This window comes from Labrus mixtus, chromosome 7 (genome assembly GCF_963584025.1).
Source record: "Labrus mixtus chromosome 7, fLabMix1.1, whole genome shotgun sequence".
Lineage (NCBI taxonomy): Eukaryota > Metazoa > Chordata > Actinopteri > Labriformes > Labridae > Labrus > Labrus mixtus.
In genome coordinates this window covers 18,160,781-18,187,684 of record NC_083618.1, presented here as the reverse complement: position 1 = coordinate 18,187,684, position 26,904 = coordinate 18,160,781, and the positions used below count along the sequence as shown (strand labels likewise).

The window sequence follows — 26,904 nt, the reverse complement described above, 5'->3', positions numbered from 1 at the left end:
ACGAGAATTCAAACGTTCTCGAGCACTGACTTCAAAACATATCATCAAAACGAATACTTTTGTCATGAAAAATCATTGGAAAAGTTCTCATCTGCTAAATTAATTGCTAAAGAAGATGATCTCATCAACATCTGTCTCTGTGAAACATCTGCTTCAGCTTTTGACGAGAAAAAAAAACATTTAATCAAATCAGGCACGGTAATCACTTGAAATAAAAAATACTTACGGGAAATTGAACAGTAAGAGAAAACTATTTGCTTTCAGGGTATTTTTTTAAGTGTTAAGTCATAACCAGAGTACAGTATGTGGCTTCTGCCTGTAACTTATTAAGACAGAGGCCGCATGTGTTCCAGAGTAGGACAATAGCACAATAAATGCTTAATTCTGTTTAGCTCAGTTCTAAGTGTTCTATTACATCAGAGAGTAAGTACAACACTAATCCATTCATACACCGCCACCGAAGCAGCGGGAGCAATGTGGTGTTAAGTGTCTTGCCCAAGGACACATCAGACATGTGACTCATCTGGGGATCGAACCCTCGACCTTGCGGTTGAGAGGGGACGACTCTACCAATCGAGCCACTGCCGCCTTGGTGCTATAGCATCAAATAAAATGGTAAAAATGGGAGTTCATAGTAGTGAATTAACTTCAAGTGTAAGAAAAATATAGAAAAAAAAGACTATTCAGTAAAACCTGACAAAAATTGGGTGGACATTCCTTGAAAAAAGTACTTGGGGGCGCAGGTAGCATAGTGGTTAGTGCACGCAACCTATGTAGGCTCTCGTTCTCCAAGCAGGCAACCCTGGTTCAAATCCGACTTGTGTCTCACAATGTCATTCCCCACTCTCTCCCTGATGTCTGACTATCCACTGTCCTACCTCTAAAGAAAAGCATAAAAAGTCCAAAAATAAATAACTTGTTTTTTCTACCTATGTTGACAAGCTGTAGCAGCATGGAAACTTATCAGAACATGAACTGTACTTCCAGAAGTAACCAAGTGACTTAACAGCGTTTGCCGTCAACTTGAAGGCAGACAGGCACTAGGACCTGCAGCACTCTGCAGTCTGAACGTGTCTGCAGCCTCTGGGACGCTTCTCTCTTACTTTCTGAACAGTTTTCAAACAAGTGCAAGACTCAGAAAGGACTGTTTGGAATAATTTACAAAGAATTTGTTTTCTTCCTACCTGGCATCTTGTGGAATTGGACACAAAGTGGAATATTTATCACTGATCCTCGGGAGTCTTACGTCAGTGGAGAAAAGAGAGCTTGTGTAGAGGTAAAGCACTGTTTTAACTCCACTCACACTGTATGAATCTAATTTACACTAACTGACCTATTGCACAAACAGCAAAGCAGAAAAGTAGAGAAACATCATTTGCAATGCATTAAACACATTTCTGTATCAAGGGGAACATGTTTTAGTTTTAGATGTGTTCATATCTTAAACAGATAACTTAACGGCTGTAAATTGTCATTTGCAGCCCTTTAACATTTTAACTCTTTCAGTCTCTGTATTTCATAAAAGTTAGCTGCTGATTCGATTACGTCTGTGGTTTGGAGACAGATCAGTAGGGGGGTTCAGGGTTGAGGATAAGCCACAACAGGGAACTGATCATCTCCTCCATCCACTCAGAAACTGTTGAAGCTTGGCCTCAGGGCTCATCGGGTTACAATAGCACCCATCAGACCTGCACCCGTCTCCCTGGGCTATCTTATATTCTCAAAGCATTCCTGCAGTTTTTTTTGTTGTATTTTTATGTATGGCACGTTGGGTTGGCAACAAGGAGCTAGCTGCGGGGTTGTTCTCTCAAATTATGTGTGCCACACAGTTAAAACAAATTATTGCATTCTTGACATAATAGCAGGTGATTATACTCAAGAAGACTCACTGTGCTCTTTTAATAAAAAGGTATTTATATTGGTTATTTTGGAACAGGAAGTCAAACAGACCTTTAAATAAATGTCTGAATTTTCATTTGGACACTTGATTTTGTCTTGGTGTAATTTGCACTCTTCTGAATTTTACACCGTCTTGTTTTAGAAATACATCAGCAAAAGATCGGCCATCCCAGCAAGTGACCAGTAGTTGTTTTACACATCCAAGTACTAAGAGAGTTTGCAGACAGAACGTGGGTCTGCATTTGAGCTACATGGTCAATTTTGGAACATAGCACTCATTTATAAACTAAACCATATGGCTGTTATCACCTGGCATGAAATACTGCACTATCAAAAGGGAGGCTTCTCTGAACTCAAACAAAAGAGGCAATGGTCGGTTTACAATGACAAAGAGAGTGATGAAGTCAGAGTGATGAAATCAGCTGGGGGTGGGCTCAAGGTAGGATGTTGCTTAAATAAAGCTACTTTTAAACAAGAAAATAAAATAATGGGTTAACTTCTTTCCTCCAAGGCATCTCAGACTCCATCTATGGTTGGTCAAATGTCTCCTCTATGGTTATCAAATGTTCTTCTACATCCCAAGAAGCTTTAGATCAAGAACATTTCTCCCTCTTCAATGAGGCACAGACTTTGTCATAGACAGTTAGATAGATGGATGTGCTTTATTGATCCCAAACTGGGAAATTGTTTTGAGGCATCTTTGAAGTAGCTGTCCCTTTTCTGTGTGGCTGACTCTCCACGCTGCCTTCAAAGGGGAACTGGAGCACAGTTTGGCAGTTGTGGTTTGACTTTCACTACTGGCAGCAGAAAAAGTAAACCCCTGACTCCATCATGTGTTTTTGAATTCCGAAGTATTGTTGCATTTCAATGAAGTTAAAGGGAAAATATTATCAAGGAAGCTCATTGCACTGCAGACTACTTTGTGAAAACAATGTTTCTAAAACAGGCTGTAAAGCAAACGGCTGAATTACACAAGTTTGCAGCATAAGGACTCCATTTTTTAAACACAGTAAACAAAAGAACAGTTGTTGAAATAAAAAGACAAACTCTAGGGGCTTAAATTTTTTGAGGCGCCAGATGAGAAACATGATATGCAGAACACTATGTCAAGTATGCAGAGTATGTGAATTTTGAAAATAAGACTTTTTTTTCACATCACATGTACACTTTACTACATGTTTGATCTATGCACGAAGGCTAACCCTGAGCCACATGTGTCTACATGCATGCTTCCGAATGTTTTGACTGTGATATGTTGAAAAATGGAGCATATATCTGAAGCTCCAAAGCTAAGGTGCTAATTAAGGAGGTGGATGCTGTTGTTGGAAGGTGTTTTCCCAACACTCGTCCTCAGGTGACATGTCTTCCTGAAACTTCAACAGTTTGAAAACTTTGTCGTAACTTTTTTTGAGTGATTTCACGGAGCCTCCAAATACAAGGACAACAGCGCTCTGGTTTGCTACATTTTATACTCACTCGTTCTCCCATAGTTCCGCACAAATCTAATAAAGGGACATCCCAAAAACAAAATCTTTAAAAAAAAAAGGATAATAATGCATCCATGTTGTAAGTATTAATATTAAAGTTTTGAAAAGTTTCGATACTCTGATCATTTTTGATACATGTTTTAAAACGATACAATCTTCCTTGTTTTAATAATGGATAGTATTAAAGTTACCAAAGTAAAAAAAAGACTTTAGTTCTTCAGTCATAATATAAAAATAAATATATTTGATATATTTTTAGAGCCATAGAGGTTTATTTAAATATACATTGTCTCCTTTGAATTATTTATTAGGTCTAAGTGATGTGATCTTTGCCTTTAATTATTTGGTATGTATCTCGTATGAATATTGTTTGTGCTTATACCTGATCACAATGGTTATCTGTGCTTCATTCATTTGTCCTGCTATCACAAATTTATCCTGCGGTCGTAAAGTGCAGCTATAAGTGTTGTTAAAAGGATAATAACAGTGTGTTTATGCTGTAATCTTCAAATTTTGAGGAATATTTTTTTTATTTCATCATGGTTACTTGAAAGTTTACCTTTTGGAAAGCCTGAGTCAGTAACTTCACTTCCAGGCAAGAAGAAGCAAGAGGTTTACACGTTGCTACCAAATAGATTTTTTTTTTAAATCACCAAGAGCCAAAGAGAGAAAGAGAGTACTTTCTAAATTGCACAAATATGTTGGTAATGTTTTGGTACCGAACATTGGACACCGCTTATCTGAACATCAGTAATTAAAAACATGTAATTACCGAATATTGTGTGCCTAGGACTTGTATTTTTGTTGCTTTTGTTTCAAAACAAAAATCCATATAGCTTTATTTTTACTAGCATTGTATTGAAGTACAAAATGATGGTGTCTCGACAACCTTCGTTCCAAACAACAGTTTACATGACAGAGGTGAAGTTTTAGTGATCTAAACAAAAGAAAAGTATTTATCACTGAAACAAGAGAATATTTAATGCGAAAAACTCTGGAGACATCCAAAGTCCTTCTACAAGTAAGTGCTATGTTGACTGATGATGATATAACTCTTTCATCTCTCAACATTATGTATAGCCTTCTTCTACTTCGTCCAGTTCTGAAGAACAAAGGCAAACAATGAATTCAACAACACACAACTAAGAAATAGTCATCAGCCTTCCCAAACAGTGCAGCCTTTTGAAAATGTGCAATGCATAATACAGTCTGCATTTACATAAATTTTACTTTTATGTTTGTTCCATGCATTTAAAAATCTCAACATTGGGATCTGATAGAAATTTGAAAGACATTAAAATGCAGGAAAGTGTCCAGAGTAAATCAAGTTCGACTGCCAGTTCTGTGTCGACAGAATGTGACTATTCTGTCTGGCTTAATACATTAAGATTTTTTTTCATGAACAAATTATTTTGTATTCAATAAGAGACTCTTTTCCGTTTAAACGCCTTCAAACGGAAAAGTTTTCTTCTGTCTTTCTGGTCATTTGCAGAAATGTACACCAGGGGAGCTTCCCTACAGCTGTAGCATTCCTCACTGTTGAACAATCTGTTCCACAGGTGGATGAACAGAGTCTCTCCAGACCAGGAACATTAGACAGGTTACAGATGCTCTATGGTCAATCTGATAAAAACAGAGTGTTAAGACTTCTGTGTGCCCACATCATCCCTCATTACACCTTTCTCTGACCAAGCAAACGAAACGCAAGAATACAGGTGTCAGATGTAAAGAGTCATGATAAACCATGCATTCTGGGTGGCTGCCATGGCGACATTTTGTTAAGCTCTTGCTTTTCTTTTCATTCCGTCACGTACATCGAATTGTTTATTTTCAGCTCTGATTTGCTTTGTTGGAGATTTAATGAGGTCTAGTCCTAGTATGCAATACTTAAAAGTGAATCAACAAAGAGAAAAGCAAACCAAGGGGAGTGGATCTATGGAGGCTATAGTCCTCAAGCAGGTGACCCAGGCGGGTAAAATTTTGACCTGTGGCTCGTTTTCCACATGTCTTCCCCACTCACACTCCCCGATTTCTTCCCAACTAGCTATCCCTGATTTACTAACTTATTCACTGTCCTATACAAATATAGACTAAAAGGCCAAAAAGAAATATAGAAAAAGAAAAAAAATCTAGAAACTAAAATCTAGTGAACATTGTATAATGGGTATTTTGTCCGCAGTTTTTTGTCCATCAAGTCCTAACGTCAATCTTTACATATAAGTAGTGCTTAATCTTGTGTTTTATCTGTTATATCTTGCACTTGTTATATGCACAATCTGAATTATTTTCTTGCCCTCCTTACCAGCTGGACATCCTTATGCTCAGCATATTTACACTAAAAGCTTTTTCCTATAAACCTGATTCTAAACTCAATCGTTAAGGGAGAAGCCGAGAGATTGTTAGACAGCTCAAGAAATGAACACATGAGCAAAATGTATATCTTATTCTTATTGGATGCACATTGGGGAAGAAAGGAAGTTTGGGGGTCAAGTTCTTTTTTTTTAATAAAGTTAAACGTGGGCCAAATCCTGTTGGAAAGTCTGATTTGTCATGTCCAATTTGGCTCTCTCGGTTGGAAAAACTAGTCTTGCTCTGTTCAATGTCCAACTTGAGCTTTTGGTGTTGAAACCTTTAGATGGATTGTCTAATCCTCATGATCTTTGTATAAAATTCTATTTCTTGCCTGATTCCCAGAAATCTGTAACAGAAAAAAAGTGAGCATCTAAATTGAGCAGTTGTTGAGAAGGAGTCTCAGTTTACAGGAAAGCATTGAAAAGTGAAGAACATCAGAAAACAGCAGGGGTGTTACCTCTGTGAGTTAGCCACAGTTTTGCTACAGAGCAAAAATATTTCGATGACAGTAATTCCTAGGAGGAGCTAGTATGACAAAGGCGGTCTTTTTCCCCTGACACATTTACAGTAAGCAGCTGATGAGAACAGCGGCACAAGTAGATGCATGAGTGGAAGGGTGAAAAGACTACCCCATGTTCTGTCTGCATATCTTCCACCTTCTCCTGCAGCCCCCCCCCCCCCAAAAAAAAAAAAAGCAAGACTGTAATTGCCTTCATTTGGAGAAGCTTGTGTTAATCCCTCCCTCACTGACATCAGACCAGATTAGACACCCTTCATATATAATTGCAACAGCATCCATCCTTCCACACAGACATGCAGACATGTCCCATCATCTCTTGCAGCCTCAGGCACAGTTCAAGGAACATGGTACCCACTTACAAATCATGGAAAGGAAAACACAGCGTTAAGGGGACAAGTCTGTTAAGATTACATATTGTACAAACACAGTGAGTGGTATCCCTCTCAATACCTCCCTCTCATATCACAGTGGACATTATTATAGGCCATAAGGAGAAAATCAGAAAATATAGCTGACGAGGGTAGATTAAAATGGTGATTAGAAAGTGTAAGCAGCAGAGATACAACAAGCCTGTGCCTGTGATTGAGCTGTACTTTCTCTCTCCACTGAAGTACAAGTCAGAGTACCTCTTCATCTTCAGAGTGTGAGTTACAATAAGGCCACACACACAGTGGGTGAACTGTGACTCACTCTCCTCGTCCAGAGCGCCAACTACAACTTGACCCTGTTAACCTGTCCATCCCTTTGTAGTTTCTCTCCTCAGATACAAGTCACACACTACATTTACGCCATCATGAGAAGGGTTTTTAGAATGCAAATGACTGACTTAATTTCAGAATACCAATAACTTTTCATTTAAATATGTTTTTAACCCCAAATTTGTGGCCGTTTTTAGGCAACTAGCTTGTCCAACATCCAAATTTGTAATCTAACCCAACTTTTTCTAGCTTGTAATTAGCCTGAGTCATCACAATTTTAGAGAATAGACTATAGTTGTTTAAAGGAAACTTCTTTTGGTGCTGTAAACCCAAATAAGGCAAAAGCCCAGACGACCGCTTAATGTGACAGCATACAAACAGCCAAATTTCCTTGGAACAGAACTGCACCACGTATGCATCTTTACGTACACAACAACACTTCTATGGCCCTTCATATAACAGCAGGGGTGACTTTATTTGGAGAAGGTGTAACCATAATGAGAGAAATGTCAGGGACCAAAACAATAGCTGTAGTGAAAAAGAGCCGCAAAGATGTCCGGGGGTATGTGAGATGCTGTTTGATTGGTCATAAAAAGTGATGATATAATCAGATGCTCAGCAAACCAAAACCTTTAAAATAATCAATTTGGATAGAGTTTGCCACAAAGTGTCAAAGAATAGATCAAAACAAAAAGCCAAAAAAGGCAAAACATAGTGAACGTTTAGACTGACTTTAGTCTGCTTCATACTTACAGCTGCTACTCAAATATTTATATTTTGTTTAAGAAGGAGGAAACACTAAAAGTTCATGTCTAAACTATTAACTCAAGTTTGTATGCCTAGATCAACAAATCAAGTTGCACATTTGCGTGTTTGTGTGTTTGTTTTCCACCATCTCTATTTCTCTGCAGAGTATGTTGTGGGCTGTTGACCATTCTTACAAATGCAAACAAGGGAATGGTGATCACACACTAATCATTCACAATGTATGTAATCTAACTCGGACAGAAAGGGTAAAAAATAAATGCTATTCAATAAAATTTCCACCAAATATTGTTGAGAAATCTTGTTCACAAATGTAACGCATGTGATGTCACATAGACCTGGATATTGACTTCCAAAATCCAATCAGTTCAATGTTGTGTCCAAGAGGACATGTGTGGAAGATTGAAGGATACTCCCTTCAGGCTATCATGAGACATCCCTTTCAAAAGACAGAGACAGCGACTGACTGGAACTTTGAATTGTTTGAATTGTCTTTGAATTGAACTTTGAACTTTGAACTATTGCTTATAGTATGGGGATAAAGTATGTGGCCAAAGGGGGAGTTAACGTAGACAAAAATACTTCACCCATTGGTTTGTGGACTACTGCTGTATTCTTTGGAACCATAAAAAGACAATTTTTTGGATGAAAGATTTGATACCCACAGCAACTTCTCTATTCTAGTTTACCGGTCTCTGTGGTGATGATCTGTCAATCACAGGTAGGCACGTCCTAAAGCCAACCCTGTTTATCATCTTATTTATTTTAAATGGGAATATAACTCAAAAAATGAACATCACGTAAACGCTCGTTCTCTCCTCTCAAAGTTGGATATCAGTAAATAACAGCAACATTAAATGGGTGTGCTCGCTTATAGTGTGTCTCTTTTGGTCTGCCTGTGGATTAAACATGTGCTGGGAGGTTTCTTTTAACTGATGACTCGCTTTTCTAAGTCATTGATGATTAATAGAAGCTGGATATGGTTGTGACTGGTGGTCAAAGGAGCGCCTGTAAATTTTGTAACTCCCTACATTGTTGTAGTATTTGATGATAATTTTATTTCTGATGGACTCTTTACAATAGAAGTCCAGTTATTATGATGTGGAAATGCTTTCATTATAAAGACACAACTCCACAGAAATAGTTTACTAAAGTAAAAAAAAACAAGAAAATAAATGACAATAAGGGTAATTTTCCATGTTGTTGGATCTAAACAGACTTCTTTTCGCAACTAGGGAAGTCACTTTACTTGCCATTAGAAAGAGTGCAGGTTAAAGGCAGTTCTGTATTGGCTTCCACATCTTATACATAAAGGGATAAATTGATGGATTGATGAACAGACAAACTGAGGGATAATGCTTCCGTTATTAAATATGTGCTACTTTCACTACAAATGCTTAAAAATAAGCTCTCATAGGCCTCTCTGTCTCCTCTGTGTCCTGTTTTCCATTTGTCAAAAAAACAGGAAAGCCGCATTAGGGACATCAGGGCAAGAACACAAAAGAAGAGTCCCCACAAAAATAACAGACCACAACTGAATATATTGTGGATCTTGTTTTGTTTTGAGACTACAAAAATAACATGTAATCTGAAGCTGATTGAACTGGCACCCTTCAGGACAGACACATCCAGCAGTGCAAAGCACAATTGTTCAATTAAATGGCTCAAATGCTTTTACTGAATTCCTGTCTAGATGTGTCTGGTACTTATTTTTAAAGGATCTGCATGATTTTGAACAGCAAAAGAGTCAGCCCAGGCAAAGTCTGGAGACTTTTCTGTCCAATTGTTGAAAGCCGTATCTGATCTGGAATCTGCTGCTGTTATGTCCTCCAATAGTTGAACTGGCTGCAATTCTCAAAAACAAACACCATTATCATCAGGAGGGTTTGAAACAGCTACAGTTCACAGAGACTGCTTTTGAGCTCAACTCTTAAGTGTGCCAAATTTAATTCACATGTAGACTTGAATGATTATCTAGAGTTCATCTCGGGAGACGGAGCTTTGCCAAGGTTTGATCACAAACTTCACTTCCGCTACGTATTTGAGCGTGTTCCACTGGATGATGAAAACAGAGCACCTCACATACGCCTGAGCCCCTCGAGTCAGTGGTGCAAGAGTGTATTTAAGTAAATTGGAGTACCCGAGCAGGGCCTGTTTCTCTGTTGTCTTTGGTTACAGTGTGTACTGAGACTCAGGTCAGCTGTGTTTCCTCAGCGCTTTGAGACCAAACACAGGCATCAGTGAGTAATGAAACTGTCCTTGTAAAATGTGCCGTTTACCATCCTCGTGTGGTTGTTTCTGTCACAGTCAGTCATTGTGTTTTGTGTCTCCGGGTACGGGTAATATAAAGAAAGATGTTGAGGGCTTTATGACACATTCCTTCTCTTGCTGTTTTCACTTATCTCTGAAGTCCAACAGATTTTGTAGCGTGTGTCAGGAAAGATGTGTGTAATCTAAGTGGTCAACAGGAAGCGTGTTTTAAGTCCTCCTTTGGGGAAAAGTTTGGCTTGTAAACATTAAATCTCAAAGATATGATATAATTTCTACATATCATAGTGCAGGAAAAAAACAAAGGCTGCTATTGTCATCCAGATGTTGCAATCAAATTCTCTCCTTAGTGTGATATCGCTGAAGTTTCTAACCGTTGCATCACTTAAAGCTTTCAAATTAAAAGTGTAGTTGTCAAGCACGGACAGACTGGCCGTCCCTGATCTTCATTTTGGTTTCACTGAGTTTGGACCTGTTGTACGCCAGGCAGACTTTCACACATCTGCCTTGAATCACAACTAACTGCCAGCAGAGGCCCCTTCTCAAATCCAAAGGTCATATTTTGTTGGGAAAACTGTTTCCCACATAGCTGTCTGATAACATTCAAATAGAAAATTGCCTCAACTAGATGCAACAGGACAGCGGTCTGGAAAGATGGGAAATTATGTACCATTATCCTTCTTAACGTGTTTCCTTTGACTAGATGCCAAAAGACAAAACAAAACATCTCACCTCCATGTGACTCTTTGACAAGCTGAGGCAGGTTGAGGCAAAGTCTTAAACCCTTTAAATGTAATTTTAAATATGTTGCATGCTAGTCCTTGAACATTTCAATGTTTAATGTTCACATTTTGTTTAAGCAAGCCATCAAATTTCCATGTGCAAGCTATTAGCACATGGGACACAACACACTGCAGTAAAAAATATGTTTAATTACTACAAGTTTGTTGGGTTAGATAATGTTAGTGTGGTTTTGATTGTATCCATAGTAACATTCAAGTACTGGCTCTAAAAGAGCATCTCAATAATGATGTCTTCATTCATTCTGAGTTAAGAAAATAAACACTAAATCAAGCTCCATCACTCCAGGATACGTTTAGAGTCAAGTGTGAAGGTGATACTTCAAATAATGAAACAAAATGTTGAGGAGATTACTTACAAAATGGACCATAACTGACACGTATTGATCACATCCAGAACCAAAGCTGCAGTCCGTTAGTGATGCGCTCACATTTCTCAGCTACTCCACTCCTGGATGAAAACAACAAATTCTAATCTACTGTTTCTCAAATACAGCAGACTACTTATTTAAGTTTTTGTTTAAATAAGTTCTAACTCATGTTTCCAAACTTAAAAAGAAGTCAACTTCACTTAAAGCACGTTAACACTGAGTATCATTTTTATATATAAAACCAGGATCCTTGTGTCCACTACAGACTTTAACAGCAAAATAATGCATCCAGAAATCATCCAGGAGGGGCATCTATTTGCAGATTTTAAAACGTAAAGCCACTGACAGATCTGCTGTACTTGACATGTTCTTGGTTAGAAAGGACTGCCAAAGCCCCATGTCCAACATTTATGGAACCACCCACCTGGCTTCCTAATGTTGCACACTGCAGAGAAGGTCTCAGTTACTACTTTCTAAACAAATGACAGTTGTTTAATGGATGCTTTAAAAATGTACAATATGTAGCATTTTACACTAGAATATCTAAATTAAATAAAAATTGACTACACCTACTGTATACATTTTGTTGCTGTTGAGTACTTGTTTACCTCAAATATTTCCAACAGTTACCAAAGCCATAGAAATCAGTAATTTTGTAGCTGTAACAGGACATGTCTTGTCATGGCGGCCCGCCAAATAAATGCGTTGTTTTTTGTTTGTACATATTAGGCCTGCTTGATCCGATATGTTTTGGTGAGCACAGCTCTTTGTAAAACAGACTCTAATTTCAACAAAGAAGACTGCCTGATGCAAGATCGGACTTCTGACAGAACAGCATTCCTCCAATGGGAGTATGAATGAGAGCTGATCATTTTACACTTTTACTTCCTGTCTACCTATTCTCTGTGGTACTTCTAAAAAAAAGGGCTCAGGGAGGATACAGTTGCTATAGCAACACAATTAGGCCTTTTGACTGAAAACAGTTTTCAAGTTTGAGATGTTTTTAGGTCTGTCTGCTTGTCTGTGTGCGATGTGCATCTACAAAATCATCCCAGCAGAGCTAACTGTATGGTTCATTAATGATCCCCAATCCTTCAATTCAAATGTGAGCAGCTCGTGAAACAGGACATATAATGTAAGAACTGCAGAGGCTGCTTTTCAGACTTACTTTATTACTTATTTAAGCAGGGTACACTGACTCGTCGCATGTCAAATAATATACATTTTTTAATCATTGTGATCCTTAAAAAATATTTTAGAATGTTTTAAACTCATTTTTTATTCTAATGATTGCAATAAGGCTACCATTACCCCCCAACACTTTGAACAACATGGAACCATTCTGCAGAGTTTAGCTTGAAGAGATACCTCACAGGTTTTTAATTTAAATCATACTATGAGTCAGGCTCAGAACTTGAGGTGAAGTTACACTTGAATCCCGGATTGTGGATAAAACAAAATGAATTAAAAGCACAAAGTGATGTAATAATATTGACATTATTTATAAGACAGCTCATACTAAAATGTTTGATATCATCTTCAAGATTAAAATTGAAAGAACATTTCCTGTCTCTCGTCAACTGTACTATTCAATACAGGCAATGGTCCAAAAATACCTTTATATAATAAACAAATATTTAAAGATGAATTTCTCTAAGTTCCATCCGTCAGTCGAATCAATTTTGCATGAATGAGAACAGTCAAGGAAACTGATAACTAGAGATGTTAATGAAACTATTGTCCTGTATTAGTAACATAAATACATTTTTATAAATCTCTAAACTTTGAGTATTAGTTGTAACAGCACCGCCCGGAGAGCTGTACCATTACTTGAGGTCACAGTATGTTACCGATGTTTATGTCATTGAAAGCAGATTGCGAAGAGAAGACAAAAAGACAGATAAAAAATGAACAGGTTTTAACCATCATCATGATATATTCTCAGCCTTTATGTGTGGCTGCCATCCAGGAACCTAAGTTGGAGGGCTCAAATTCAGCACAAAGCTAAACTTCAGTTTTGCACCAATGACCTCAGCAGTGTAATGAGCAGCATGTCATTCAAAGCCCATTGGTGGCTTTCAGATAAAGTCACCTGCACCTCCCTTTCTCTCTGAATGAGAGCCAGCCCTGTAGGTGGATCAGGTTACTAGAGCAGCCTGAGTGACTTTTACCATATCAATGAACAACTGCCAGTTTTTTTCAGAGGGAGGTAGATTGTTTGTGGTCTGCAGACTGGATGGTGTGCCAGCACAGGCTGCTTGTCAGTCATCCTAGACAGGGCTCATTAAACTGACTCCATTACAGCTAATGAGTTGTAGGTCAGTTACTGGGTGGCCTCTCCTTTCAGGACTAACAGACCAGATAACTGACTTGCGTGCTGATTTATTTAATCCACAGCGACAAGGGAACAACTACTTTGTCTCCGTTCAATGCATACCTGCACCTTCAGAGCCTCAAACACAACAGGTCAAACAACTTTGAACGACTGTAAAGTCCTTCGTCTTGATATTTTGCATTTACGCTCTGTGCTCAACCCAACTTAGACTGGTAGAGTAACAATAAAAACTGCCTGACTAAGGGAGCTAACAGGTGGATGCTGCAGGTGTAGCTGAAATGCAGTAAGAGCAGCAGCAGTAAAGAGAAGAGTTTACAAACGAGCAGCCACACAGAAGGATATAGTATCAGGTTAAAAGAGACGGTATAGTGAGGGCTTTAATTTGATCAAAATATTGCATAGCCACAAGTAGGCTAAGCGTTATTTTCATGATGAAAAAGTCTGCCATTTTTTCAGAAGTATCAGAAAACATATATAAAAAAAAAAAAAAACATTCTGTTGCATTTCAAAGAATTTCAAAAGATGTTGGCCTATTCGTAGTGCTTGTCTGGCCAAACCACCAAAAGATATTCAGTTTGTTTGAATAACAGAAGTCTTCATATTTGAGAATCTGGGGCCAAGAAATGTCTGGCATGAAAGTTTGAGAAGAAAATTGCTGCTTAATTTCTGACAATCAATTGTTCCAACTGCTTGATAAACAGACTACTTGTTTCAGCTCTACTTCGAAGTATAAAATTGACACCACAATGTTAGTTGTGATATGAAGCAGTAAAACAAAGAGTGTCTGCATAAGTTTATGGTTACACACTAGAGATATAGGATATAAATTGGCTATTTTTAGACACCAAATATTTACTCGAAGTCGTAACCAAAGTTAATTAAGGATATTGGTGTCTCAATTCTCATCACATCAAAGCAGCGACATGAATTAATGTAACTGAAACACATTTTTTAATCTGAGTTCAATAGGCTGTTGAGTTACCCAAGTAAACAAAATAGGCCAGAATTACAATAGGAACAGAAAAGGAACAACAACACGTTTAGAGATAGGCATTATTTCATTATAAAACCCCTAATGAATATTGCTTTTGGTTAGCTTCAGTATGCCTAGGCAGGCCTATAATACAAAACAAATATTAGCAATCAGCAGACATCAAAACAGCCTTGTAATAGTAGTGTGAAGCCTCATAGTTCACAAAAGCACACAAACAAACAACTGGAAATACTTCAACTGAACAACAACAGCAGCAAAGACTCACCTGCTTGATGAAGATTAGTAGTCCTCATGGGAATAAATTCACCAGGATGTCCCAACAGAAGCTTGAACGTAAAATGATGGGACCACCGGCAGAAAACTCCGAATACATCCCAGGATAGGTTGGCTTTTAGCAGGTGAACTAGCTTATGACGTGTTATTAAAACCTTTCAGTTTTTTTGTTTGTGTTGTGAATGAGTAAATCAGTGAGCAGGTCAGAGGCTGTTCAAACAGGGGTGCGTTCAAGAAGTAACTTGTTTTGAAGTGTGCTGTAGGCCAACACAGCCAATTTGATGGAAGAATACCAATACCTACTGTTACTGTCCAGGATAGTTTCCTGTTAAATATTTGTTTGGCTTTCCATTTTATTCACTTTTATTTAGTTTGTCTCTGAGAAATCCTTATTTTCTTTCTGTTCTGTCACTGTAGTAGGCCTACTGCAAATTTTAAAGATACTACAGCACCCATGAGCCTCTTGCTGCGGAGATTGAGCAAATAATAATATCACAGCTGTAGCTTATTTTGGGCAGTTTATCTGTTAAAATGATAACAAACACGGCAGAAGATAAGTGATATTATATTTTTTTTATGTAGAAAATGATGGTGTTATAGCCTACTCTTGTAGAAATATTACATTAAAAATAGAGGTATTCGACATAGGATATATCAAGAAATGCAAACCCAAAGTATCAAAAGTGTGCAATACGCCTATTATTTTGTCAGAATAGATTCTGTAAGTGTTGTAGGCTACACTATAATAATTAGGCTATTGATATTTAAATGTAAATAATAGGGCATTACTATATTATATTATTAATAGTATAAGCCTGGCTTGTAAAGGTTGTGGTGTTTTAAATAGGCTAGCCAATCGGCTGCTTTTTTTTTAATTGGTCAAATAGCAGCATCATATTTTTGATAAAGAGCAGGATCACTGGAATTGTAAAAGTCTTTCCAAAAAATAGAATAATAGACTTTTCAAACTATGTGATGCATGAACATTTTAAATAATAAATTGGTTAATTTAAGCTTAACAATAATTATTGAGACATGATATGTCTGATGTGTAGAGAACGTAATATAAAAATACAGATAGTTCATTTGTAGCAGCGAATTTAGAAATAAACGTTCTCTTCTGCCTGTTTTTCGCAAATCTATATCAAGGAGCAAATAAAAGGAACAACTTGCGTTGTCCTTGTTGTTGTAGGGTTTTTACCAGGATGATCTTGTCCATGCTTAATGCAGTGCCTTATTTTAGCATGTTTTGCTTAAAATTCCCTGTTCAACATCTTGCCAGTGTTTTTTGTATTGGGTTAGGTATAGGTAAGAGACTAAAAGCATCAATATACAGAGAGGCATTTAAGGTGTGCTAAAAAGTAGCACTTCCCTCACTGTTTCACTATCCATCCCTGTTATCTAAACTAGCCACATATTTCAGGTGGCCGTTTGCTGCTGCAGCCCATCTGCTTCAAGGCTCAATGAGTAGTATATGTGAGATGCCTCAGTGCACACTAATGTTGTACAGCGCAGTTATGTGCATATTTGTAGCCCACCTAGTAGCTTGAATGAATGATGCTATTTTCCTCTAACTGCAGGACGAGACTGCTGACTGCACGTGTCTAAACCACTGAGTGTAGGAGTTACTGTACAGCTGTGTGTCAAAACTGGATCCCGGAAATAACTGAGACATTTGTTTTATATTAACCAGTTTGCTGTTTTTCATTAGATTAAATGTTAATTTGTGCATATTGTGCTGCTGTAATGCAATCCATCTATGATGGATTGCATTACTGTCTATTCTGATATTTACTGAAACTGTAGAGGTTTTTTTTGTCTCTCTTGCACATTTATAAAGGTTAAACTACAGAGCCTGACACTTTTCATCCATGAGCGTGTTGGATTGGTGCTAATAAATGATATGAGGGAATAAATGTGAATAGAAAAGGTGTGCGTTCTCAGCCTGTGTGTGATTTAATGAATACATCGCCTCTGGCTAGGGAGACTTTTTGTAAAAGCAATGAGAGAAGACTGCTCAAGGTCCACTTGGATGCTTCACTCAGCTTTCAAACACTTCAAAGAGTGCAAAGAGTTAGCTCACTTGTTGTGTAGAGGAATCTGTTGACATGCATGCTGAGGAGCTGTTACAATTTCATCCATCACACTTTAATGACTCCTCCTGCGGGACAGATGACCTTAAAGTGCCTCTGATGTTGCATGTCAACAAATCCATCTCCGTGACAACAGTGAAAAGCTCAATCACTGAGGAAGATATAGTTGGCAATCTTTTGAAAAGCCAGAAAGTTAACTTTGGGTTGTCAGTGTGTTGTCAGACATGTAAGAGTTCATGAAATATTTTCAATGTAAGGAATCAAATCTGATGTTTAAAATAAGTATTGAGCTTTTATGCAAATTGACTACATAAGTACAGTATGTATGTGTAGAGGCCTAGTGAGTAATGATATACCAGACGTGGAAAATGTACCTGAAAAACTCAAAAGGAATAGGTTTCTTTTGACTATCTGACTGGAATGAATATATTCAGCCCTACATATTTCTCAAACATCCTTGTTATATTTACCCTTTTTAAATGGAGCCTCCAAGCAAAATAATTTCAAATGATTGTATTTGACCGGAATGACAATTAACATCTTAAATCTTGAACCTTAAATCTTGTTAAGAACTTTTTTAAGTATCGCTGTTTTCACACGTGCACTAAAGTCATAAAAACTTCCAGAATTTTTCAAGGTGAGCTGCATGTTTGAACGCAAACAGACACATTTTCACCCCAACTTTACCCAGACCTTTTCCCGCCATCCGGAGTAAAAGATTTCAGGGTGAGCCGATGTGTGAACCTGCCTGTTTTCAGCGAAGGCAATCAAGGGGCATGGTGATATTTGTATGATGGGACCGGTGTGCTTGTCGTACACATAATGAAGCTGCTTCCAACTTTTTTGTGCTCACCAGTAGCATGTTCTTCTACGCTCTTTAGTTAAAACTGGATAATTGACCAATAACACTTTATATTATAAGCAAAAACTTTCATTGTAGTCCTACACTGCTTGCCTCACCATCTTGGATATCTTGTAAACATTTTATATCATGTCCTGCCTCCATGTCCGCCACTGTTAACTTCATGCTGTGAGGGACCCGTGTGAATAACAACTTTGGAAAATTGACAGCCAGAGACCACCGGTGTTGAGGTGCCATAAAGCAGCATCTCTTCCTGTGCCATGAGTGCAGACTCTTAACGGGAGAACTCTGGGGTTGTGTAGATTTACAGCCCATTTACTTCTATTTATATCTTACATTCCTTTCATTTTTTAAGCAGGCAATGACCTGCTCATTCACTTTCTGAACCTCATCAGCCAGGCTGCAAAGTTACTACGAGCAAACATATCTTACATTTTAAGAAACAACATAAAATATGATTGCATTTTCTCAGACAAAGATGTACTGGGGGAATATTTCTCAGCTTGAGAAGACTTGTGTGTGTCTGTGTGGAGGTCAGGTGATTGACACTACAAGAGGTTTACCATAACACGCTGTCTGCTGACTCTTAACTCAAGCACACTTGAGGGCAGTGACAGACTGCTGAAACAAAACAACAAACAGAATCATTGCTTCTGCTTTACTGTGATGGATTATCTCTCTCAAATGCTGCTGCTGCTGCATTTCATCATGGCACTGAAAGAATCGCGGGTACTCTGGATATAGAAAATCAATATAGGAAAATGTAACAAAGACAGACAATACAGGTCAACTGCAATATCCTGATAAGAGAAAATGTTGACATATTCTAACTCCTCTGCTGTGTATATGAGGCATCATACACAAAATTCCTAAATGATCTGGTTTTCCCTCGTTCCTAAATAATCGTTAAAGTCTAAATGTCTTGTCATATATCTGTCTTTAAAGATACTGGAGTGTTTTTGTCTCAAAGACTTTCCACAGTAGATAACCTACATTATGCAGGTCTGCTGCTTTGTTTCGGTATGTTCAGTATGTGCGGATGTGGGAATAACACATTAACTCTCTCTTCCAGTATCGGCCTCACAAAGAATGTGTTTACAGCGGGTTTACGAGCCGGGTGAGACACTTTCTCTGCTTGTCTCTCAGCAGGATACGCAGCGGAGGCAGAGCAGGGCAGAGGGGTGCTGGATGGGGGCCACAGCCGGGCCTGATGGCAGGAGCCCAGACCTCAGAGAGCTCTAATCACGTCCTCTAGAAGGAGCCGAGGTGCTACAGTTCACGTGGAGACACTGAAAAGGTAACCAGATGGACAAATGGTCGTGTCCAAAAGAATGCAGTGCACAAAAAAAGTAAGAATTACATTACTAAAAAGCCGAAGCAGCAGCATATTGACCAGTCATACAAACACTGCAATGATAACCAAAACGACGTCAAACAAGGTGTGAATGCTCAACTGACCTGCTCGAAACGTCGAAGTCACAATAATTTGCTAAAATTACTCTTTTCTGTTTGATACTTATTGGTTCAGCATTGACTAACCTAACCAGTAATGATTTGATCACAGCTCTCGTGCCTATCAGTGTTAGCGCTCTGAAATCACTCACTACAGATTCTTACCTTCCCGACCTCGGAGTAGTCACCCTACTGGCTACACGGGGCGGCTGTGGCTCAGTTGGTAGAGTCGTCGTCTCTCAACTGGAAGGTTGGGGGTTCGGTCACCAGCTCCTGCAGCCACATGCCCGCTGTGTCCTTGGGCAAGACACTTAACCCTGAATTACTCCCGCTGCTACGTCGGCGGCCTATGAATGTGTATGAATGGGATCAGTTACTTCTAAAGGTCTCACTACATAGCAACCTCTACCATCAGTGTGTGAATGTGTAGGTGTGACATGCGCTGTAAAAGCGTTTTGAGTAGTCAGAAGGTCAGAAAAGCGTTCCACAAGCTCAAGTCCATTTACCATTTACTGGTCTCATCTTAATCAAAATAGATTCTGTTTAACAATCCAACCCAGAGGGAGAAGAGTTTTTATTTTCATCCTCCCACATGAACTCAAATTTTCAGATTAAAGCGGTTTGATAAAAAAAAAAAACCTGACCTTTAATCTTAAAAGAAATGTCTGTTTAGATTCTTCTTTTTGTCTATCACACATGTCAACAAGTGTAACAGCAAACACTGAATTAACACAGGGAGAATACAGCTGTTACCAAAACAGTAAGTAAGAGTCTATTTCATTAAGGTGTCACAGTGAGGCGTGTTAGTCATGCAGCATTTGATTTGTATGTCTTAATGAAAAGCCTTTACCTCCTTTTTCAAAAGAGGTCGAGTCACCAGGGGAGGTGCTGGGCTCCTTAACAGTCCTCTTCTTTTTCATCATCTTTGTTTTACCTTCTATTTTTTTCTCCAGTGGATCATTGTTTCCTGTCTCCTGCTGCACAGCAACCTTCCTGTGTGTCCTAAGGCGATACAAATTGGCACAAAATGTAAAAGAAAAGAAACAGTTCAGTCTTCTACGCTGTGGTCTTCTTATCTGTTTATAGCAATTAATGTAATCATGTCGAAGTTGATCCAGTAGTGATTGTTTATTCTAGTTTAAATGATTCAAGGAAAGTGTGTGAGCAGATGAGCAGGGTGTGAGGAGAGACGCTAATTGGAGTTGGGCAGACCTCACAAGTTTTTCAATGCTGTAATCTCAGCTCACATGATATGTTCTCTACAGACTATGATTTCACTGTTGATTTGTTGTGCCAACAGTTTTGATGCACGAGCATTTTCCCTGCAACCTGAGGCCATCGTTGCGGATAATAAGGTTACCTGACAGAGCATGTGAACGGAGGAATCGCAGGTGTTGACACGTCTGTGATTCCTGCTAAACACAGAACGCAGCCTGTCGGTCTGTGCCAGACGCTGAAGACAGATGTTGTGTTGTGGTGTTTGCCGTCACAATGCGATGAAAGAAGAACAGCATGAGATGTCAAAAACAATGTCTCTTATAATGTGACACGTTATTCCACAGATCAATTCCAATATCTGTTCATGTATTTGATGTTCTTTAATGTTCCACAAAGAGAATTCAGCTGTTTCTACCGTCTTCTGTCTTTTCCCCCCTCCTCACAGAGAGATAGGATTCCATTTCCATGTCTTTGAATGAAGTTTGAGGATTATATAAAGCTGTGTGCTTAGAGGAGCTCCGCTCATATCTTTAGGATCAATAAGAAGACTTGTCTGAAAGCTGATGGATATTCAAACTTCAGTTTATTTCATCCATAAAGTCATAATAAAATTCAAATATATTATAACAATTGCATTTGGAATATACATTAGCAGTAGCAAGAAAAAAATGAACATAAAAATGTAGTCCTTTAAGAATATCACTTCATCAGTTGTATCCCCTGTAAAAAAAAAAAAGAGAAAATAGGGTGCTGATGGCCTAGCAGTTAGGTTGCGCACCATGTATGGAAGATTTAGTCCTCCAAGTGGATGGCCCAGGTTCAAATCCAACTAATGGCCCCCTCTCTGCATGTCATTCCCCAATCTCTCTTTTGCCGATTTTCTTCTCTGTCCTACTGTATGGAATAAATACAAAAAGCCTAAAAATGAATCTTTTGATAAAAAGGGAGAGAAAATAATTAAAGCTCCTTTGAGGAATTTTTCGCTTTGAGTTCATTTTAACTATAACTGTTGTGAAAAATGTAGAAAAGGCTGTTTCTGCAGCGTGCTGTGTCACTGTCTGACACCCTGTGGCAGTGGTTTGATGCATTGTAAATAACCATGTAGAAATTACCATTCTCCACACTGATGATTGTCTGGTTTGATTCAGGTCAAAAGAAGCACCAGAATTAATTTCTTCCTCTTTCATAAACTTTTCATAAACAGTTAAAACCTCCTCATATGGCTTTTGAATGCTGCCCGGTGTCATAAACGTCCCTTTTTCTACAGACCATTTGACAGCTTAAAACACAACACAGCGTTCACTGTCCTCTCTATGATGTTCTGAGGCCCCTAATTCACTACCAACCTTTTAACTAGGAATAAAAACGGAACCACTTCCTGTTTACATGATTAAATATTAAATGGGAACTTGGCCCTCTGCTCAGCCTCTAGGGCTCAATGCTTCATCTCACTTTCCTGCCCCTCGATTAGTCATCATAACCAAGCTGTCACTCTTTATTAGCCTTAAAGGTACAGGAAGGAATGTGATCTGTTTTGGCCTATTTACATTTACATAAACATTTGATCCGTGGATCTTTGAAGCCCGGGCTGACAGAAAATTTGTAAAATGGCTGTAAAATGTAAAAAATGTTAGACATTATTTTCTTTGTTCTGTACTTTTCAATAAATGCTTGCTAAGTCACTGAGAGTTTATAATCATGACTCAGTGTTAGGTGAGGTATGTTGTTCTCCTCTCCATAGAGGAGCTGCCGCAAGAGTTCAGTGAGTTCTCACTGATCAACATGTTTCACCTTGACACCATAAAGAAAACATGGGAGTATCTAGCATGCTGGATTAAGCTTCTTTAATTGAATTGCATCGAAATGAAATGTCTGACTCACACTGACAACTTTGATCAAAAATCAATTCATTACATATTTAAAAAATGTAATCTTTCAACATGTATCTGTGAACATAAAAATAGGAATCCTTAATACTAAGGCCGGCCTTGGAACATAGAAAGAGTTGAAGAATTGCTTAGAAATAAGATCTGCTGAGTATGTCCCTCCTTTAATAAAACAATAGTGAACATATTCCTTTCAGTTCTGGTGGACAAATGGATATACTGAAGTGTACTGTTCAAAGGCAATAACACAGGGGGGATTTTGTCTTTGTTGACCCCTCAGGTTGTGTGCCCATGAGGTCGTCCATGCTGGTCCTGCTCCTCCTCTTCAGTGTCCGGGCTGTGGCCGCCAACGGAGGAGACTCTTGTGCCGCCACGACGACCCAGCAGCAGGACTCAGGCAAGGACCCAGATTCCATCCCCACAGTGGACCCCAAACTCCTCACAAAGCGGCGCTTCCTCTCGCCCCGGGTGCTCTTCAGCGCTCAGCCTCCCGATGCAGACCCGGCGGGGTCGCAGGGTCCCGGTAGGAGGGCCCGCAGGCGAGCAGGGCAACCTCAGCACCGAGGAGTGTACTCCGTGTGTGAGAGCATCAGCGTGTGGGTGGGCAACAAAACCAACGCAACGGACATTTCAGGCAACGAGGTGACAGTGCTGCCGGATGTGAATATCAACAATGTCAACAAGAAGCAGTACTTCTTTGAGACGACGTGTCACAGTGCGCGCTCTGGCAGCTCTGGGTGTTTGGGAATCGACGCCCGCCACTGGAACTCCTACTGCACCAACTCACACACGTTTGTGCGAGCGCTGACCTCCTTTAAGAAGCTGGTGGCCTGGAGGCTCATACGCATCAACGTGGCCTGCGTGTGTGTGCTGAGCCGCAAGTCGTGGCGGCAGTGAAGACTTTTACTCCACATCACACAATCAGTACAAACACAGACACACTCACCACCCTATGCACAAAGTAAATTATTGGTATATGAAAAGGTATCAGGACTGCATGTATAAACACCAGGCCTGGGTCAAATGGTATCTGCAGCTCGTAGCTATGTGGGAGTACAAAACACTGAGGGCTTGTTGCTGCATCGCCTATCTGTCTGTTAGCAGCTGTTTATAACAGGAAGTCCAACAGTCTTTTATTATCTCATCTTTCAATCCTCTAATAACAAGTTCACCTTAAAGGGGAACTCCATCACTCTTACACTTATGTTTACATGTCCTGGGGAGTGTTTCTGAGCTCTAGGGGGAGCTGCACATATTCATCAACCGCCTGAAATGATGCCACTTGAGTCAGTTAAAGTTAAAGATTACAAGTTCAAAAAGACCAAATCATCAGACTCTTAAGTCAAAATCAAAGTGAGGTTAGCAAACCCTCTGTAGCCAGACTCTCATCTGTGTTGAAGCTGAGCAGCTCAGACTAAATGATTTGCTACACTTGATTCTTTGACTGGACTGTTGTTGCATTGTGGGTAATGTAGGCGCCTTTTAACAAGGGAATAGACAGTGGGGAAAGACATCCCTGATACTGCTGTATCAATTTTGACAAAGATTATGGTAGTAAAAAGCCCAAGAGAGTACTTTGTTTCTGTTCAGAATTCTCTAAAAAGCAAAGTTATGAAAAAACAGCTCTTCACTCAGAGTAAAAAAAGAAGAAACATGGATCAGAGATCATTCTATCACAGCAAGAGGAAGAGGAGTATCTCTTAATGATTTGGTATGTTTGATCAAATCTATGTTTAGAGCGAGGGACAAGGTTTTAACCTATACATCTGAATAGTTGTTCATCTTTTAAAGGGACACACATCTTATTTTGCTCTGCAAACTCTAATCACAACTACCATTTTCCATTTTCATATTCATCATGAATATGAATTTATTTTATTTTTTTCATTATTATTTATTATTACTTAACATTTAGGTTCTATAAATATGAATAAAATATTTTTTGTTAACTGCATGAAAGAATAATTCTGAGTTTAGTAAAGCCTTGAGAGGGCACACAATGATACAAAGTGATTCAAACTAAATATAGGAGAAGGCTCACTTTATTAATCCCTGAGGGGAAATTCAGTTATTTCACTCTGAATATTGCTTCACACATAAATAGACCTAAAACACACACACACACACACACACACACACACACACACACACACACACACACACACACACACATGCAGAAACAGGACCCTATGGAGAGATGTCAGAGGGATGGTGCAGCACACAGACGAGTGCCCCGAGTGCCTTGCTCAGGGGCACCCTAGCCGTAGCTGGGAACTGTTCAACCTCAGACTCTTCAGCAGCAGTTCATATTTACTTTGGATAAATCAAAGGTAGCTTAAAACTTCTTGTTTTATCCTCTCAAAAATAAGAAACATTTGAAATAAAATGATAGTTATAGCCGATCAAATTCACCATTAGGCCTACATGTTGCTTTAGTTGACAAATAAATCATACAAACAACAACTATTTAACATGCTCCATGCTCTTTTGAATTTAAGGGCATTTTTCTAGTATTACAACATCTTTTGATGCATAATTAATCGCAAAAGGATTCAAAAAATGTTTTGACCATTAAGTGCCTCCGTAGATTTGTATTATCTTCAAATTAATATCACTTCAATCAGTCATTTCTTATTTTTATAGCACAAATTCACAACAAATAGACTACACTTTACATAAAGATCAGGTTCTGTGTTTTATTCTAAACTCTTAGTCATCTTTCAGCCTTGATTCAGACCCAGGTTCAGCTGAATCACAAATGAACTGCAGCTTTAACAAAGAGTATGATGAAACGACTCGCAAGGCCACATTTGATTCAGACTCTGAAAGTTGTTTGTGAATAGAGATAACTTTCTTTCTGACTTAACCTTAAGCATTTCTTATCATCTATACTCAAGTTTCACATAACTTTTGATCTAGAGGTTTAGCCTCGGGAGAAAAAATATAAATCAAAACTTGGATAATAGCTCGTAGTGACACGCAGGTGACTCCTACAGGACTCAGGAAGTGGATTTGTGCTGATCCTCAGGTGCAGCTTCTGACACTCATCGAAGCGGATTCAAATCTACATGACAGCACAAGTTTAACCCGTCTCAAACCTTGAACCGCTGCTAAGCTACCGACAAAGCAACAACTCTTGAGAGCGCCAGCATCATGACACAATCCTCTTAATTATAGTGCTTTTCGTGCCTCCATTATATTTTCCTTTAGCACGGCCCTCTCAGTAGACTGAAATACAGTTTGACTCAGGTCTGATATAAGCAAACGTTTTGTTAAAATGTCGTCAATGATCTTGTTATTTATTAAACACTTACATACATGGACTGTGTGTGTTTTTATGAATATTTATTGTTTGGACTGTAAGCCCAGAAAAACTCTGAGCGACCTCTCGACATGAAAAGAAATTCATTTTTTTCATGTTTTGGCCTTGATGGAAAACTGAACACAGAACCCATATGGCTTCATTTTACTGCCAGTAATTTGGTGATTTGGCTTTGCTGTGTGTTTTTCCTCCTGCTCCCTATTCTACAGTTGGTGTGCAACAAAAGGAAACAGAGAAACAGGCATAAACATAAATATGATTGCACACGCACAGGTTTCTCATGCTAACTCTGCCTGATAATATCATAGCTTGTTTTTTATTTGTTTTGGCTGTGACATTTCAGTATCATCAGTGCCTTTCCAAAACTACTCGAGGATTGCACAGAATCAGTAGTGATATTTTTAAGTCTGATTTTGTATCAGTGCTGACATTTAAGATGTCTGTTGTGAGTTCAGAGAGCTCTGAGGTAAAGTGGAAACAGAAACCAAGGAGCTGCTCAAAATCCTCCCTTTTAAAACAAATGTATTTCCATTCGAGCTGCTCACTGTAAATACTGTTCATAAGAGACACCTTGTTTAGTTTACCTCATGGATGTTTACCTCAAACACAGGAGACGTCACAACACTGCCTCTAAATAAAAGACAACACTGCCCTCCAGTGGTCAGAGGATGAAACATGTGCAGTGTGTAAAAAAAGATGTCACTGGAGTAGAGGTTAACATAATAAAATATATAAACATTTTCTAGTCTAAAATTATAAAGACAGAAACTCAGTTACATACACACAGAGCTTACAGATACAAAATGACTTTTAAACATGTTTTATGGTTTTCTGAGAAAAATTGAATTCTAAATATGTTATAAACGTAAAAAAGAAGGATGGAACAAAAAAACTAATTGATGCAAATTTTTAAGTTCACCTGCCATTTATTCTTGCTGTACATGACACAACCCTCTTGATAAATAAGATGTTCACTCATGTCTTAGATAAAAAAAATAATCATCATGATAATCATGATGATTATTATCATCATTAAAATAATAAGTTAACAATATGGAAAAGAGGAAAAATGAAACATAGAAGATTAATATTATATAGAAAAATCACAACAATACATTTTTGACCAGTTACTGCTATTAAGGAAATAAATAGACATTATTAATCAATTTAGCATTATTCTTTGAAATAGTTTTACACGTTAATATATCATAAAAAAAAGTTTGATCTGCACCTTGAGTTTTGATGAAAAATATAGAAAGACATGATTATAGTACATGCGAACAGAAGACAAAAGAAACAACAAAGTGAT

At 38.5% G+C, this 26,904-nt stretch overlaps 1 protein-coding gene across 2 annotated transcripts; it reads left to right on the top strand.

The window, feature by feature from the left end:
* The first annotated feature begins 1,095 nt into the window (after positions 1–1,095).
* On the top strand, positions 1,096–25,596 carry ngfb (nerve growth factor b (beta polypeptide)). 2 transcript variants are annotated; one of them, XM_061043369.1, is made up of 3 exons: positions 1,096–1,276; positions 18,867–19,014; positions 22,554–25,596. In XM_061043369.1, the coding sequence occupies exon 3, from the start codon at positions 22,565–22,567 to the stop codon at positions 23,168–23,170; it is 606 nt and encodes a 201-aa protein (XP_060899352.1). In that variant the 5' UTR covers positions 1,096–1,276; positions 18,867–19,014; positions 22,554–22,564; the 3' UTR covers positions 23,171–25,596. The 2 variants fall into 2 exon arrangements, with proteins under 2 accessions (XP_060899352.1, XP_060899351.1); XM_061043368.1 differs by having other exon boundaries at positions 18,864–19,014.
* Positions 25,597–26,904: the final 1,308 nt, after the last annotated feature.

Excerpts from the sequence above, each read along its gene's own strand:
- ngfb (XM_061043369.1), top strand. The coding sequence starts at position 22,565 with ATGAGGTCGTCCATGCTGGTCCTGCTCCTCCTCTTCAGTGTCCGGGCT.